Source organism: Labrus bergylta, chromosome 4 (genome assembly GCF_963930695.1).
Source record: "Labrus bergylta chromosome 4, fLabBer1.1, whole genome shotgun sequence".
In the NCBI taxonomy this organism is placed as follows: domain Eukaryota; kingdom Metazoa; phylum Chordata; class Actinopteri; order Labriformes; family Labridae; genus Labrus; species Labrus bergylta.
Window position 1 is genome coordinate 25,721,978 of NC_089198.1, and position 17,138 is coordinate 25,739,115.

At 39.1% G+C, this 17,138-nt stretch overlaps 1 protein-coding gene across 1 annotated transcript; it reads right to left on the reverse strand.

Annotated features, from left to right (window-relative positions):
- Positions 1–2,964: 2,964 nt before the first annotated feature.
- LOC114920364 (oxygen-regulated protein 1) lies at positions 2,965–12,986 on the reverse strand. Its single transcript, XM_065954237.1, has 3 exons — positions 12,157–12,986; positions 9,931–10,090; positions 2,965–9,059 (listed from the first exon to the last, which is right to left on the reverse strand). Exons 1-3 carry the CDS (start codon positions 12,823–12,825, stop codon positions 3,271–3,273), a joined length of 6,618 nt encoding a protein of 2,205 aa, XP_065810309.1. The 5' UTR covers positions 12,826–12,986; the 3' UTR covers positions 2,965–3,270.
- Positions 12,987–17,138: the final 4,152 nt, after the last annotated feature.

Genomic DNA, 17,138 nt, shown 5'->3' on the forward strand with positions numbered 1-17,138 from the left:
ATTAGAGTATATACACTATGGTTGAGACACAAAGTCACATCTCTTTGAGTTTTCAGCAGGTCCACCAAAGAGATGACAGCCCTCTAAACTCTCTGATGATTCATTTGAAACAACTGACTGAGATCTAGTGATAAGAACTCTAAAATGTTTCATAATATAGTAAATACTTAGTGTAAAGTCATGATTCAACTTCTGTGTTTCAGACTTTTCTTTTTCCGCGTTAATCAACCCACAACCTCTCAGATATGTCTTGTGACCCATTGCAGTTTAATATTCAGCACAATAAGAAATTGCACTTTTTAATTTTAAGTACATTATTAATACTTACTTTAAACGTTTTTTTAAAAATTATTATTATGGGTTTTTTTGTAGAAAAAAAAGGAGTACTCTGTATTTTAATATTTGTCATTCTTTATCCACTGCTGGTATTCCAAAGGTTTTTTTTCTATTCCATCTGCTGTGATTATTTTTTTCTTCGGCTTCCTGGAACTTAAGCTTTAGCTTGACAGAAAACGTAGAACGGAGCTTATACTGGATACCTTTCAACCATTGTAACAACAGAGAAATTAAACTGCAGGGGCTTTTTTCCAAATCTCCATAGTGACTGACAAAACCCTTGGAAAGCATCCAGAATGGTCAGTTTGTAAAGAAACTCGCTTTCACTCTCACTCTCTTTGTCTCCTTCTCTGTGCATGAGTGTGTATGCAGAAAAGGATTGAGGGGAGGGTCCAAAGAAGAAAAAACTCAAAAGCAATCGCCTCTTATTTGCATTAAATAACACTGCGTTATTTGTCCAACATACAGAATTAAAATCTAAACTGACCGGCTGTCATGTTGTTATAGTTATCAATGATAATACCCCCTGGTCACTCATTATTTGAGCCTGTCTGACACTGACCATCACATCACAAGTGTCACTCCCATATGCTTGGCTGCATCAGCAGTCAACACCCGCACTGACTGACAGCTGCAGATGACACTTTCTCTCTCTACGCTCTGTGTTCACCTGCCTGCAATGAGTGAAAAATATTGAGACAAATCCAACAAGCATGAAATAAAGGAAAACTCAATATAGAATATCTAATAATACTTTGCCAAACAGCTTTGTCTTACAAATCAGAAATCAGCTTTTGACAGCTTGACATGATAATATAAGGCTTTGACTGTGAACTGGGCTGGACTCTGTTGTTCCAAATTTAAACAGAATATTTTCAGCCTAAGGCTCATTCACATGCTTCTGCTGGTTAATAACTTTACAAAAGTAAAATGTCACCAAAGTCCACAGGCTAGGCAATGGTTATAAATGGGAACTATTATCTCCAGTTTGTATTTGACCCCTATAACTTAATTTCTATGTTATTACAAACATCTACAGTAACTATAAAGTTATGACTGGGCGTAAGTGGTGAACACACTCTACAGCCATAAATCCCCAGGAGTCATTATATAAACAAGCACTCAAAACATCAGACAAAAAAAACCATTTAGTTTTCATCATTGTCATTTACTAAAGACGTACAGTCTGTTTAGTTGGGGAAACCTTATAGGATACAAATATATCTGCCTAGTTTATGGGATTTCTCATGGCTTTGCTCCCCCTCCTCTGACTGGCTTTATTAACTTCAAAACTGCCACAAACAGGACTACTAGAGGCGCAGCTAGGAGGGACTGCACAATACCACTCAGGAAAACCACTTTCAGCCAGAGTGTCTTTTCCTTCAGAGCATCACATCAGTGTAATTTGCAATCAATTAGAGAGTCAACTTCCTATCATTCACTTAGGTATAATGTTAAGAAATGGTTTATTGAGAGCCATTGCCAACAATGTTAACACTGATGCCCCTGTAACTGCATCATGTCCTGTGTGGGATATTATCTCTTCAGGTTACTCAAATGGTTTCTATCTGTATTTTTATTTTACTAGGCTACTGAACATATGCTGATGTGTTATATTTAATTGTAAAATGCCGAAGAACATCTGGCAAAGGGACTGCCGATTTACATGAGACTTTCAGTTAAACCAGGTAGCCAATATGCAATAGTGATGGTCATGTTTTAAAACATTTAATTTTCTTCACCAAACTTTGTCCCACAAATACAATTGGACCTTTTTATAGGCTTTATTACAAACTGCAATTGCATAAAATATTCCTGGGGCCATTTGTATGTCCACCTGGTGAATTTATGTCAATTTATTTTAGACTGTGTTTTATTCCTGACGGGCTTGCAGTAAACATCCGGGTCACATTAACAGCGTCTCGTTTGAAAGTTAGTCAAACCAAACGAACCAAATCTAAGGTGTTTAGAAAAGCCCAGTAGGTTGATAAGAAACATTTACTGTTGTTCTGGAGGTATTTCCACATTCATCAAAATATCTTCTTAGAATAGGCTATCTGCAAAAACTATTCCGTCCAATGAATGAGAATTGGAGGGTTCTCTGTGAGGCTAGCTGCCTTGCACCTGTCATAAACCGAGGTAAGAAAAAAATATTGGCAGTGGTAACGTCCCCTGCTTTAATTTTGTTTAACAAAGCAATGAATGGCGAGACAGTTTTAAGGTTAGACTACCCATGTAGCCTTTGACATATTTCTGCTGGTTCAAATTTCTGAAGTGTTGTATAGCCTATTCATTTTATGATGCAAATAACTAAACTTAGTTGAAGTAGAAACATCGCCTGTCTGTGTAGAATGTTAAATAAAAAGCTTAATTGAATATCTTCCCTGCTTACAGTAGGCTATGCAAAGGCTACATTAATGGACTGGTGGTTTAACTGCTATACACTCCTCTGGCTTTCTGGTGTTTGGCAAATAGCAGACTGTTCATTGTAGTGTTGGAGAAAACAGCTGCTTGCTGAGGCTGAAAATTATACTCAGAGAGAGGAAAGTGATTTGAAACACTAACTTCTGTTGAAAATCTAAATCACTTACTGAATCCCATTGTTGCCTTTGCAGATAGAGTCATCTGTCTGATGTATTGCATTTTATTGATTGAGAAGCTGATGACATGTATTACTTGTAAGCATAGATAATACAAATATGTACAGATAGGAGCATTTACATAAAATAAACATTGCTATATTCAAACATAAATAAGAGGCACAACTCTTTACAATTGCTGCACTTGTCTTTCGGTTTGGAAGAGCAGCTGCAAGACAAGTTTTTTTTCATGATTATTTGACCAAACACAAAACAAACATAAAAATTAAAAATACTTATTTACATGACTATCTTTTTATGTAAATGTTTCTGTGAAAAAGAATGCCTTTCGCTGCTATAGTATGGGGCAATATTGGCCACATCTCAGACGCAGTGCGTCGATGGAGTCCTGTGCCTGTACTGCTCTCCCTCCTCCACCAGATGTCCTTCTTGCCATTGTCTGAGAGGAGGCCTCCCCTTCTGGATGCACTTTTCTGTCTGGTATGTTAAACTCAACTGATGCAAATGAAGACAGACTACCGTTTTTATTTGCCCAGGTTTGAGAAGTATTGATGGTGGGTGCCACCCGGACACCTCTCCCCTTAGCACTGCTTGCATCTTTCTTCCCACTTTTAAAACTAGAATCATCCAAAAAGGGGTCGGAATCACTTCCATGTGGCATGTTATAATAGGTGCACTTTGGGGTGTTAGGCTTGGCCATCTCTTCAAGCTCAGAAGAGGATAACGCTGCAAGAAGGTTTTGCTGGGTTTTATAAGGAGGCGGGGAGTCCTCGCTAGACCTTGAATGACTTGTATCTATAGATGTGCTGTCTACATTATTATACATTCCCTGGGACACTGGAGGAGAAGTTCTAATGAGGTGATTCTCCTTAAGCAGCCATCTACCTTGGTCAATCAAAACCCCGTCCTTTGAGTCCTTCTCTGAGGGGAAAGAAGAGCACTGTGTGGCCTCTGTGGCAGCTTCCGTTTCTGCCTTTTGTGAGCTTCCAGCACTGAAATAAGACAGATCCTCCTTTGAGGCTTTAGTGCCTGAGTCAAAAGAAGAGAAACTCCCTCCACTTTTATTGTGGGAACTTTGCAAGACTTTTGAATCACTTGCAACAGACAGTTTTGAGGTACGGATATCTGTTTTGCGTCTGCACACTGGAAACTGTCTCTGTGATCCCTCTTCTCCACTCTCTGAGACAATATCTACAGACTCTTGAGTTTGGTATCCACCGCTCTCTGAGGTTTCTGGCCTGTAATCAGACAAATCTGAGCACTGTGGGCTTGGCAGACACTTCACACCGTATGAACTATCCTCTCTCCTTTTTAGTTTTGATGTTTGATTCGTTTTTACAACTCGAGAGTTATCTGGCTCAATCCTGATTTTCCCATGAGCGTCATATGTAAATATAAGGGAAGCAGACTGAAGGGCAGAGTTAACAAAGTCAAGTAATTCCTGTGATATCTCAACTGGATGTGGTTGACTGCTGTTTAGTTCCTCTTGCTGTTCCCCGCCTTCGTCTGTTTCGAGTTCATCGACTGTGTCTGTTCCATCCCCCTTGTCATCTGCACACTGAATCTCAGAGGAATAATTACTAAGTGATTCAGGGTTGTGTTCCCCTACCTTTGTATCTTCCTCACAGCTACTCTGCTGCTGCAGATACAGAGCCTCCTCAAGTAGATTTTTACTTTCTGCATCACTTAGATCTTCTTCCTCTGCCTCTACATCCGACTCTTGCTTTTCTTCATCCATCTCTATCCCCTCTACAACTTCAGCCTCTACAACTGATTCTTCTTCAAGAGTATTTTCTGCTTTCTCCAGGTTTTTCCAGCACTCCTCTCCCTCAGAATACTTTTCGTTCTCCTTAAAATTCCCTAAAGTTTCTTCTTCTTCCTCTTCTTTCCCTTCTTCCTCATCTTCCTCTTCATGTATTTCCTCATCCTCCTCCCTCTCTTCAATGACGTCATCTTCAGTAATATTTTCTACCTCATCTTCAAAATCTTTCTCCTTGATAATTTTCCTCATTCCCTCTTCCTCGTCCTTTTCCCTAATGCCTACCTCTAAAACCTCATTACAATCATCTGATTCTTCATCCTCCTCTTCTTCCTTCACTTCTACAATATTTTCTACTTCCTCCTCCTCCTCCTCGTCCTCTGTCTCATCATCAGCCTCTTCCTCAACACTTTCTTCCTCCCCTGTCTCCTCATAATCATCATCTTCTTTATCTTCCTCCTCTGTCTCTTTATCAACCTCTTCCTCAACATTTTCTTCCTCCTCTGTCTCTTTATCAACCTCTTCCTCAACATTTTCTTCCTCCTCTGTCTCTTTATCAACCTCTTCCTCAACATTTTCTTCCTCCTCTGTGTGTTTATCAACCTCTTCCTCAACATTTTCTTCCTCCTCTGTGTGTTTATCAACCTCTTCCTCAGCATTTTCTTCCTTCCCTGTCTCCTTATCAACCACATCCACCACTTTTACTTTCTCTTCTATATCCTTCTCAATGTCAGTCTCCTCATTTTCTTCCTCCATTGACTCCCTGTCAAGCTCATAATCAACATTTTCTACCTTGTCTGTCTCCTCATCACCTTCATCCTCAACATATTCTTCTTCCTCCACCTCCTCATCAACCTCATCAACCCGTCTTACTTCCACTTTTATATCCTTCTCGACCTCAGTCTCCTCATTTCCTTCCTCCTCTGTATCATCCTCCTCAGCCTCATCCTCCTCATTGTCGTCCTCCTCTGTCCCCCCGTCAACCTCAATATCATAATTTTCCTCCTTCTCCATCTCCTCATCATCCTCTCTTTCATCTGTCTCTTCAACACTAATGCAATCTCCTGATTCTTGGTCTTCTTCATTTATTAATCCATCCTCCATCACCTCAACCACTTCTGTCTCTATTCCTAACAAACCTCCTTCTTCCTCCTCATCTTCTGACATCTCTTCCTCTGTCCCTTCCTCACCTTTCACAACAGACTCCTCCTCCTCTTCACTGCCCTCTTCTGCTTCCCCTCCATCCTGCCCCTTGTCATGATGTTTTTTTTCTACCTCTTCCTCACTTTCCATTTCTCCAGCCTCACTCTCCGCACCCTCCTCGTCCTCATCTGTTTCTTTTGTAACCTCATCTTCTCCGTCTTTCAACTCCTCCCTGTTGTCTCCCTCATCTTCTTGTTCTTCAAATTCATTTTCTGTTTCTTTGTCATTTACCAGATCATCTCGCTCTGTCTGTGAAATGTCTGACTCTTTTACACTGGTATCTGTTTTCTGAACTTCAGGAAGTTCTTTCTCTGATGCTGTCACCACTGTTGTACTATCATGCTCTGGTGATTGTTCTGTTTCATAATTTTGTTCTTCAACAAATTTCTCTACATCTTCCTCTGAGTCTGAGTGGTTTCTTTCAGTTTCTATGAAGGTGCTCTCCTCTACAGGGTAAAAAAATCTAGAGTGTTGGATTGTTGAACATATCTCTGCTCTTAACTCTTGCGGCATATTCATTTCCTCCATCAGCTCATCGATACCTAAATGATGTTCTTCAAATACATCACCACCTTCTGAGAAAACATCTAGGGCAAATTCTGTTTCTGAAACTCTGGGAGACAGCGGCTCACTTTCAAGCCTTTCCCTCAGAATCTGAAAGTCCTTCCAGCGTGCTCTGAGCTGAGAAGATGCTCTGCTTTGCAGATCCGTCAAACTTGCCCTTAGCTCTTCTGTGTCCTCAATAGCAGAAATTTTCTGAAGGGACTGCATCATGAGCATGGCCTCAGGGTCACTTCTTGATTGGTCTCCAACCCCCTCTTCAGATTCGTTTAGGTTATCTCGCAAAGTCATAACTGATAAGAATGACAGGAAGGCTTTACACGAGGAGCCAAACACTGAAGCTACTTGTGTTGGAAAATCTGGAAGACTCATGGACTTCTCAAGATTGGATGTTGTGTTTGTCTCAGACACCCCTCTGATGCACTGAATAGAAGAATAAATCTGATTTAGGACAGGTTTTAGCTTTGCATGGGGACTCAAAAAGTTTGATGATGATGCTTCATTGTCAGCTGGACCAATGGCCTCTACAGATTTGTGCGATCTCATTACGGTCTCCATTTTTGCAGAGTCGACTCTGACACTCGGCATGGAAACGCATAAACCTCTCACATACTGTTCATTATGCAGAAGAGTTGGATTTGCATGACACTGTGGTACAGTTAGACAAGAGGCAGATTTTTTGACATCACCAGGCACTGCACAACACTCGTCTTGAGTAGTCTGGCCTTCAGTCTTTTCATCTGACTCCGAATCGGCGCCTATCTGAAACACAACCTTTGTCTGAGTCCTTGAATCATCAGTGTTGGTCTCCTCAGTGTATGGCACTGGGTCCGGACTGACCTTCTCCAACCAGTTCTCAACATATTGATGAATTTCAGAGAGTGAAGGTTTGAAAGAAGGTGTTGACAAACTCTCACTCAGCTCTAGAGACTTTTTAGGTGGTGATAATTTGTGTTCAGTCATAGACTTCGGCCTTGTCATTGTCTTTCTGGCAGGCAAAAGAGATTTTTTGGGTTGTAAAATGTCTGATATGTTTTTCTTCATTTGAGGCCTTGCAGTTGGAGAATTGACATTATGACCGTTATTTTTAGCAGCTGTTTTATCCATGTTTTGTCTTAGAGTTAGGTTCCTTCTCACACTAACAGCATTGACTATTAAGGCTTGCTCTTTCCTGGGGATCTGTCCTTCCTTAACAGTTTTCTTGAATTGAGGCTTCCCTGTTCCGTTACTCCTCTGAACATTTTGAACACTTTCTGATGAACTCAAACTCTTCTTTCCCATACTGGTGTTGCTGCTAAGCTTGTCTGTAGATGATTGGACTCCATTTTTTGAGGGACTTACTCTGCTTTCTTTTAGCTTTTTATCTGAACTGCTTGTTGAAGTCAAGCTTTTCAGATTCCTAGCAGGTTTAACAATCATTTTCTTTCTCTCAGTTTTAGGAGTTTTGACTTTTCTTCGGGCTTCATGCTTTGTCACCGAAGATGGATGATTTGTTATCTCTTGCGTTTGAGTTATTGGTTCGGATGACAATGATAACATCTCTTCTTTTTGTCTTCGTAGTGAGTCCCTAGTGGGTTGCTGACAGCTAAAATCTATATCACAATCATTGCTAGACGAAGGAGGTGCTGAGTCAAGGGAAGGTTTGCTGTCCAGCGCAGGTGTGGAAGAATATGAAGGTGCACCATCTGCACTATATTCCTCGTTAGCATAATAGTTGTCATAGCTGCCTTGACTCTCAAAAATATGCATTACAGTCTCTGTAACCTCCATCCCATTATTTTGTATCTGAAGAACCTCAGCTACTCCCGACGACCTGATGGAGGATTCATTGTTGATTGTCCCTACAGATGGCGTTTTGCGTGGCTTTGGGATCGGCCTGTTGCTGCTGCTGTGTCTGACAACGCGGTATCCCTCAGTCTTCTTACCACCAGCTGTTCTCTCCATATAGGAATAATGTCCCAGAGTACTCTCTTGAACCCCCGACTCTGTCACCATCTTTACACTCTCAACCGACGCCCTTTTAACCTGTTGAGCACCTGGTGTAGGACTGCGTTTGAATGCTGTTTTTGCTATACCCGTCACTCGGTCTTCGTTAAACTTGACACCCTTTCCACCCGCAGCGGGATGGTTCCCCTCTTTCAATTCATCTCCACTGATGCTTGAGGAGTTTTTGGCAACGGCATTGTTTGAGTCAGTAGAGCTCTTGCGCGACTCAGATATTGAGGCACAGACTGTCCTCTTGCTAAGGCTAGTGCGGCTGAGTGTGGTAGTCCAGTGGAGCATCTCCTCCTCTTTGACAGTCAGACGGACCTTCATCTCCACAGTCATGCTGCCATCTTGATTTACACGGAAAGACTTTTCTATGTCATCATCCTGAGGTACAATGGATGCATGTTGCTCATTGTTTACCATCCCAGTTTCACCCGTCTCAAAGGATCTGTGTTGATGGTTGGCCTCAGTTTCGAATGATCTGTTTCTTCGTTGTAGATGGCTGTTTGTGCTTCCACTTCGAGACTTGTTTATTTGGTTGACAATGTATCTCTCAGATGATAAGGAAAAATTCCTTGATCCTCTTCCGCTTGAGAAAGATTTGTTGTTCACTTTTGATGAAGGTGATTGTGACAGCCAGGGAAAGAAAAAGAGAGACAGAAACAATGAATGGCTTTAAAACTCTCTCAATTCCCATGGTTTGGTTGGTATAGAAAATAAATACTTTGAGGTTTTAGGAAATATTGTGAATAGCTTTCAAGCTGAGAGTAAGATGGTCATATTGTCACATGTCAAAGATAAAGCTACATCCAACCACTGATGCTTAACTTATCATAAAGGCTGGAAGCAGTAACCCAACAATTCACCAATGTACTGTATGTTGTGTCCATTTTGCTTTTGTGTGGTTATAACAAAGAAGGTGTAATGTGTTAATGAGATTAACAGAAGACACAAAGTATATTTTTTTGTCTTTTAACTTTAATTGTTGCACCAGTCAAAAGAGTGGTATTGATTTGCCTTTCAAGAAAATAAAAAACGTTTCCCAAAAATGCTGGACTATTGATGGAGGCAGTTATATTAGTCTGGGATAGAGGCAAAAAAAAATTACATCTCCAAATCTGAAAGGATTAAAGTTTAGCTCTTTGCCTGAGACAATATAGAACTAAGTGGAAAACACACTTATATCAAGTCATATCTGCAGTTTAAATGAACTTCCCCTGCAACAACAAATATGTAGTGAAACTGATCACCAGCTAAGATGTCTTTGAAAGTCCCTATAGGGCCGGACATGTTTCATGAACAAAGTCTGATCGAACACAGTACAATTACCTAAAGTCTGTTAATTAATTATCTTCTAACTTTTTTTTCATTTGCATTTTCTGACTGTACATTCCCATGAGAAAAAGAGGACCACATGGAAACTTTACAGTATCACTATAACCATAATGTATTAAATTAACAGCATTACTCATGAATACTTACAAGCTCTGGGCTGTAACATAGATGGTTCCACAGTATCCATGTACGTTGCTTGTGCCATTTGGCCCACTCTGTGGGAGGAGTAGTTTCCTAATCTGAATGGCTCGTTTCCCGCCGCCACAACAACTCCAGAACAAAGGATAAGTGCTGCAAGACCATCAACCTGAAAAAGGAGCAGAAACAGTTTTTAACTTTTAATTCATTTCATGTTATGCACTGCTACATACCTGTAAACTCAAAGAAGACTTTCAGTTGGAAGTATCAAATATTAAAGGGACACTTGACTTTACCTGGGCAACGTATTATCCCAAAACCAATCAGATAAAGCATTTGAAAGGCAGTTCTATGGGAAATGAGATCTTGGCTCTTAGAATACTTAAACTAAGTCCAGTAACAGTGTATGAGCCTTTTTTCTTATTTCTGTTAAACTTGTTAATATGAACATTTACTGTAAAAGTTATGTATTCTAGATGTTCAATTTTGGCTTCTTTAATTAAATATATTTCATATAACAATGAAAAAGGAGATCTGTAGTTACCATAATCATATTTTTTTGGGGGGGGTGATTGGCTGAGTTCAAATCCAAATTCACTTTATACCTATTTAGACTACAATGATTCCACCAAAGTGTTTTCAGTTCCATAAAGAGTTGTGTCTATCTATAAATCTTAATTTTGAGGCCAATATAAACAATTATCCTTAAGGGCTCAGGATAATGTAAAATTTTAAGATTTAATAGCCCATGATAGCTGAGATTCAATCCAAACCCCATAAACTGGCGCTTGTTGTTTTCAAGACCAAGTAATTGTCAAAAAGTGGACAAATGGTCCACCAACAAGTTTCCTCAGCGTCAGAGGCCTATCCAATTTGTGTGACCCAGACGTACCTTTACTTAAGTATCCCTGGATAGAAAGTTAATTCAGGGACAACAGCAGAGGTGCCATGGATTCGCCCGGCAAGGTGCCAATTGAAAGGTCACAAAAACATTTCCTAGTATGGAATTTTTCAACAAACAGTTAAATAAAATGTACTTTTTTACTGCGTTTTGACTTGCAAATTGTGTTGAGAAAGTTTTTTTGGGTATTCTTTTTTTTTTGTTGACTATCTATTCCCATCCTATCAAACACCAAAAATGACCATTATCTGAATGGCTACTGACCAGTAAAACAATCGCAGACATTGTGTCTTTATTGTCCAACTAACAAAAAAAAGATTGTGGTCCTGAACACATTTCTCCATTTCTTCATGATTGTGCTAATTTTTTATGACTTTCAATTTTTATTTTCCGAAAAACAAATCAGCGATAACATATGGTATACATCTGTTTTTTACAAATACCCTCTACCCCACCCCCATCCACACACAGAACTGTAACACAGAGGGGTCAGCAGGTGTGATTGTGCTAATTTAAAAACATGGCATGGGTAAGGCAAATAAGGATGACCGTAAATGCATCTTGTTAATACACCGCCTCTTTGAGTGGTCAAATTACATGATATGGGTTTGATTCCAAAAACCAGGCCACTTATTGTGTTTCAACTGGATCAAGCATAGGCCACTCTGAACATCGGTTTCACTTTAAGTTAAAACAAATAGATGTTGCGTCAAGTTGCATTTTTTGCTAACACCAAGAATGATACAACCACCAGTTCAACATAAAACTTGAGCCATGCCCAGCTAGTTAGCCTAGCTGCTGGCTATTAGCTTAACCAAAATAACTAATTGATGTTTAACATAGGGTGTTGTCCATAGTCCTATTCAGCCATTTCAAGGTGCAATATTTATGTCCCCGTGATGTTTCACCATCAATATAAATGTCACAGATGAATATTAGTTGGTAGTAACAGAGGCGTAACAGGGGCGAGACGGGATCAGCTGAGCCAGCTGGACAGCACAGCGCTGTGTGTGCATGTGGAGCTCCCGCTGTGTCTAGCTTCTGCAATGCTGAAACATAATGTGAAATCAGACTGGGACACCAATATGGCATGGTTGCAGAATCAATATGAATGTACAAAAACTTAATTGTGGCTGAGCTTAGTTATGCCACTTTTGCAGAAACACAGAATAAAAAGGGCTCATGAGTATAGTTTCCATTCTTTATGCAAAGCTAAGCTAACCAGCTGTTTGTCACCTGACTATCAGCAAGGAAGCGCACAACTTAATTTTTCATTACAACGTATAAAAAAAAAAAGAAGCTGTTTCGATTATTTTCAGGAACACAATACTTACTCTTCTGCCATCTGTAGAGAAGAGTTTCAGCACTGGGAACTGCAGGATCTGGGAGAGGTAATCCAGTAAAGCGTCAAATGTTGGTGCTGTTCTTCTCTGCAGCACAATTGTGCGTTTAACAGCGGGATCTCTATTCTTGATGACCTCAAGCCTCTTTGGTGTCCTTACTGCCGCCCTCTCCGTGACCCTTGTTGGCCTGTTGGCCACTTCATTCACTCTGAGAACCTGACCAAACTGGAGTCTTTGAAGCTTTCGTCGCCCTGCGCTGAAGGGTCTGGTGGTGTTCCATGGTACCTGCCGTCGGTTCACATCATCCAAGTTTAATGGCTTCACCCGTCTCTGGTCGGAACAAACATATGATCCCCCATCATGTAAGTCCTCTAAGGCTTTAACAAGGTTGGTGCCACGAGGTGTGGTAATGGTTCTAACTCCGAATGGCAGAGGCACTTTCTTTGACAGAGCATCTAGTAGAGCATCAAATGTCTTGAAGGTGCGGGCATTGATGACCATGCGATGCCCGCTGAATGTATAGTCGCCACTCTTGTAGAAACATACTCTTTTAGAAGCCGAGGGATCTGAGATTGGCTGGAAGGGTCGTGAGGGTAACGTCTGTTCACTGTCAAGGGACAGTGCCTGGGCCGGGGGCTCCTGGACCGGTGTGTTGCTCATATTGCCCTGAGCTTTCTGGAAAGAAAGTAGAGTGAGGGAAAAAGCTTATTTGTATAATATTGATCAGTTGTCTTGTCATCACTACATAGTCTAAACACCTGACTTCTTTATTACATGGCTGGAAACAAGGCACACTACCTCCCCACGCAGAGCTATTCTGGTGTGCCAAATGGAGCTGGTTGTCATGAATTCTCACTGTAGATTCATTTCATGTTTGATTTTAGGCTGAAAACAGTCCCTGTTCCCTCTCAATCAGGGTTTACTTGATCTCACAATGCAGGTAACGTTGATAATGATGATAAAAATGTAAAAGGATGTCTATCTTTTTTCTAGTGCCATGTGCACAGTGAAATATAACTGTGTTTCACTAAATGCTAGTCCAATTTTTAAATAACGCAATTTGGTGTAGTCAAAATATACAAAATGGTGTGCTTAATACTTATCTTGGTGAATCTTTAAAACAAAATGTACATTCTCCATTTGTTTACAAATAGAAGGAACCTTGACCTTTCACCACTCTTTGGGAAGTTATTGTTGGCATTTGTCTTGTTGCAATTTTATTATTATTAGCCATAAACATTAAAATGCATCTTTATGGCACCACTGGCTCAGTACAATTGTTACTGAAGTAATCCCAGCACTTTGCCCTTTCCTCATTGCTGATTTCTTTGACATTTTCTCTGTTCAAAAATAAACTTTTACTGCACATCAAGATGAAGACGAAGATCCTACAAGCTTTTCTTTAAGAGGTTCAATGAATCACTTTGAGCAGCCCTTGGACAAAAGGGATTTTGTTTAACTTAGTTTAACTATGGTTGTGTGGCTTTGTAATGCAATGTGAGTGTTTTCTCCCAGATGCATAGACAAATCATTAAAATAGGTGGCTACACATTAAGCTATTTTATTGTCAGCTCAAAGGGAGACACATTCAACACATGCCAACTCTGTTATTGGGAATTAGGCTGACTGGAATCATGCATAAGGTCACTGCTCATTACATTTATTCTTGTACATAACATATTCCACTTCTATAGTTTAGTACATAAATGATTATATATAATAATTGTAGTGCTGTCATGCACACATAGTTCTTGTGCAGTATGGTAGTTCTTCTGTTTAACTTTTTTTATTTATTTATCCAATGCTCGACACTGGTGTAGTTTAGTTTGTAGTAATAAAGCAAGCCACAATATAGTGTAGTGATGAAGCACAAAGGCTCTGTTGCTTGTTTAGCCTGTTATAGAGGTTTCAATGGACGTACAATACTCTGGAATACAATGTGTTTTTCTTTTAAACACTACAATGTTTTGAATCTGATTTTTCTTAATTATTGATTAAACATTAACCCACATTGAAAGTGGAAACAACATATCAGGTCTAACTACATGAAGACTTCTGGACATGTAGACAAACACACACCTTAAACAAACAAACTGATTAGAAAAACTACAGCCTAAAGGTGCCTCAAAAATAGCTAACTGTTAAACTAACATGTGAACAGAAATGTAATGAGCAAGACTTACTGTATTCCTCACATTTCCCCTTTATTATAAAGGCAAAAACAACAAAAGCAGAGTCCGTTATTCTACCGAGCGGTGTTCAAAGCCTCTCAGCAGCACTCCAGGGCTATTTTGGGACGGGCAACATCCTGACTAATTTGCTTAATCTTTGCTCACACTTAATCAGCATATCAAGGTAGGGTAACCAATGGAAGTAACACAAGAGGCCAACTGCAGCTGTCTGGAAATGTCTTTTTCAATCATAATGGAATTCAACAACAAAATCAATGGCCATGTATTTTTTACTTTTATTTTAATTAAAAGTATTACTTCTTAGTATCTGAAAAGTTCAATGAAAATATGAAAACTTATGAAACTCTTTATTATTTGTTCTAATTACTTTGCTATACAATTTTGGACTTTTTATTTGCACTTAAAAAGACAAAGTTAGAAAGAAACTGACTGGGTAAATAAAATGAATGAATGGCTTAGTGTGTACCAGAATAAATTAGTTTCCGAGAAGGGGACTGGAAAAGGTCATGAAGAGAGCATGTGTGGAAACTCCAGGTCGATGATATTTCCTGTTACTGTGATGAATGTATACCTATACATTCACAGGTGGCTAGAACTGTTTCCAATTTGTAAGCAGCCTGCATAATCTGATTTGAGAAGTCTTTGCCTAATAAGGATTAGGTGAAAGATTTTGCGCACTTGCTGACAGCATCGGGCAGAAAAGGGTCTTAAGAGGGCACTTTTACCTCACAGCAGGTATTGGATATATGCCATTACATTTCAGAAAAAAACAGTGCATCACTATTTTACCTGTTTAACAACCGTTTAGATTTCATCAATGATAAATGTGACAATATATATCATATATATTTATCAATACTGCACCTTTGTTTCCAAACTCTGTACATTTAATTGTTTATACCATGCAGTAATATTAAATGTTCTTCAGTGATTAATGATTTAATTGCATCACGGGGTGAAAGCTGTGTCACTGTACTCCGGCTATCAGAGAGAGAGAGAGAGAGAGAGAGAGAGTTCCAATTATTATTTGCCTCTTACTGTGTAAAAGCAGCTAATGCTTCCCACAAGCACGTGCAGTGTCCTGGAATACTTAAACTAGGGGAGGGGGGGCTGTGTAGGTCAAACAAAGTCCAGTTTAAGGAGAATTCAAGCTACCTTGTGTTGAAAGTGTGGTCAAGCAAATAAAAAAATGTATACTTTGGCCATTTGTTATTACAGACCTGTGGAGAAAAATATGTCTTTGATTTTTTTCTTGGACATCATGTAATAACAGTAATAATAATTTAAGTAGGGTGAAAACTGAAGAGAGGGATTCCATTTTTTGTTCAGATAAATTATTAAAAAGATTTGCAGGCCTTGCCTTACTCTCTTGGTGGTAATGTCAGCACCTGATCTGTTTGGATTAGTAAGATCCAACTAAGCGAGTCAATCAGTCTGACATGAACAGTCAACAGTGTACCACCGTCATGGCTCAGATGCCTATACTGTTATTCAAGGGTCAAAGGCTTGCTCTGTGCAACAGACAAGAATTCATCAAAGCCAAGTTTTTCATCTCTTTTTGCTTACGCCCAGTAAATAAAATATTTTCCACTTCTGATCTGTCATCAGCCGTTGTCCGTAGTAGCTTGTAAACATGAGAGGTTTCCCTTCCTGTTTTATCTGCAAAACTTATTGTGGCCTTTGGTAGAAAATTAATCTGGTCATTATCAAAGAAAATATATGATTTAGTTTTTAGAAATGTTTGTTGAAGCAATGTTTTTTTTCTGTTTAAATATCTGGATATATTTGTTGAATGTTTATTTTTGTTTTTCAGATGTATCTGCAAGCCCTTGTTTTACAAATGAACCTATAATATTTCTAAAACTTTAGTAATGCGATGTCCAATCACATTTATCCGTTAAAGTTTACATCCTACAATAGCATGTTTTAGGAAAGATCCAAAGAGATGGTAACATTTGTGTGTTTTTGTTTTACTTATTACTTATTGTTACAATGTTATAATTCACTTAGCAGACGCTTTTATCCAAAGTGACGTACATCAGAGAGTGAGTACAACACTAATCCATTCATACACCGCCACTGAAGCATTTTACATTATCTTATTTATCTTATTTTTACCTTATTTTATTTGATCTATTTTACCTTATTTTATTTGATCTATTTTACCTTATCTTATTTATCTTATTTTTACCTTATTTTATTTTATCTATTTTACCTTATTTTATTTTATCTATTTTACCTTATTTTGGTTGTATTGGACCGTGGGACGGAGACAAACGCATTTTGATTCCACTCTATGTCTGGCATATTTTGAAATTGACAATAAAGTTGACTTTGACTTTGAAAATAATTTAAAGTTGAATCTAATATAAATGTGTTGCCATTACATTTTGCTGTCACTTTAACAATCAACGCACCATTTTAGGTCCAGATACAGATACATAGCATTTTAAACTTTGTCAGAATTTCTGCTGAACGTGAAAAACACGAGTACACAAAGACAATTTGTAAACAGTCCTTGTGGACCCAAGAGGTGCTTAAGTTGCACTTTGGCGCTATCTAACGACATGTATTGATATGGCAAAATGCAGGCTCGCATAGGTAGCAGGACAGGTGTTTGTGCGGAACTACTGAAAATATGGAGTTATCTCTATGCATTAAAAAAAAAAAATGTTACTTTTATTCTGAGAAAAGTTGTACATTGTGCATACTCGCTCACTGTGCCGTCTCGATTATTTCACCTGAACGCATCACGCATCGATTCGTCAGGTCTGCTACACA

Coding starts and splice junctions, on each gene's coding strand:
- LOC114920364 (XM_065954237.1), bottom strand. CDS start 12,825: ATGAGCAACACACCGGTCCAGGAGCCCCCGGCCCAGGCACTGTCCCTT. Junction 10,091..12,156: donor TCTCTACAGATGGCAGAAGA/GTAAGTATTGTG, acceptor CTCCTTTTTCAG/GTTGATGGTCTTGCAGCACT. Junction 9,060..9,930: donor TATGTTACAGCCCAGAGCTT/GTAAGTATTCAT, acceptor CTTCATCAAAAG/TGAACAACAAATCTTTCTCA.